The sequence below is a fragment of the Acanthisitta chloris genome, unplaced genomic scaffold (genome assembly GCF_000695815.1).
Source record: "Acanthisitta chloris isolate BGI_N310 unplaced genomic scaffold, ASM69581v1 scaffold27134, whole genome shotgun sequence".
Classification (NCBI taxonomy): Eukaryota; Metazoa; Chordata; class Aves; order Passeriformes; family Acanthisittidae; genus Acanthisitta; species Acanthisitta chloris.
Genome location: NW_008670202.1, coordinates 385 through 669, shown reverse-complemented (window position 1 = coordinate 669; position 285 = coordinate 385). Strand labels below are relative to the sequence as shown.

Below are 285 nucleotides of genomic sequence, written 5' to 3'. Positions count from 1 at the left end.
AAAACGCCCCCCCAATGGGGGTAGGAGCCCCCCCAGTCCCCACCAACCTCTCACCACGTTGGCCACGTTGCAGTGGGGGTCGATGCTGCCGATGTGCTTGGGGTGTGCAGGGTTGGTGCTGCCATCAAAGAGCAGTGCTGGGGGGGGACAGGGGACAGTGAGCTGTGGGGTCACCACTCCAGGCTCAAGGACCACCCACCACCCTCAGAATGCTCACGGAAGAAGCCCTGGGACTTGGTGAGGGGACACTAGTGGGATGCTTAGGGTGATCCCTGGGGTTAGCAG

At 62.8% G+C, this 285-nt stretch overlaps 1 protein-coding gene across 1 annotated transcript in view; it reads right to left on the bottom strand.

Annotated features, from left to right (window-relative positions):
* Window positions 1-285, bottom strand: part of LOC103801201 ([Pyruvate dehydrogenase (acetyl-transferring)] kinase isozyme 2, mitochondrial) — a gene marked incomplete at its 5' end in the record, with an annotated part of 2589 nt that overhangs the window by 1924 nt on the left and 380 nt on the right. The window contains one exon of the mRNA XM_009073607.1: window positions 48-137. Coding sequence (XP_009071855.1) covers window positions 48-137 — 90 coding nt within the window. The remainder of the gene's footprint in view (window positions 1-47; window positions 138-285) is intronic.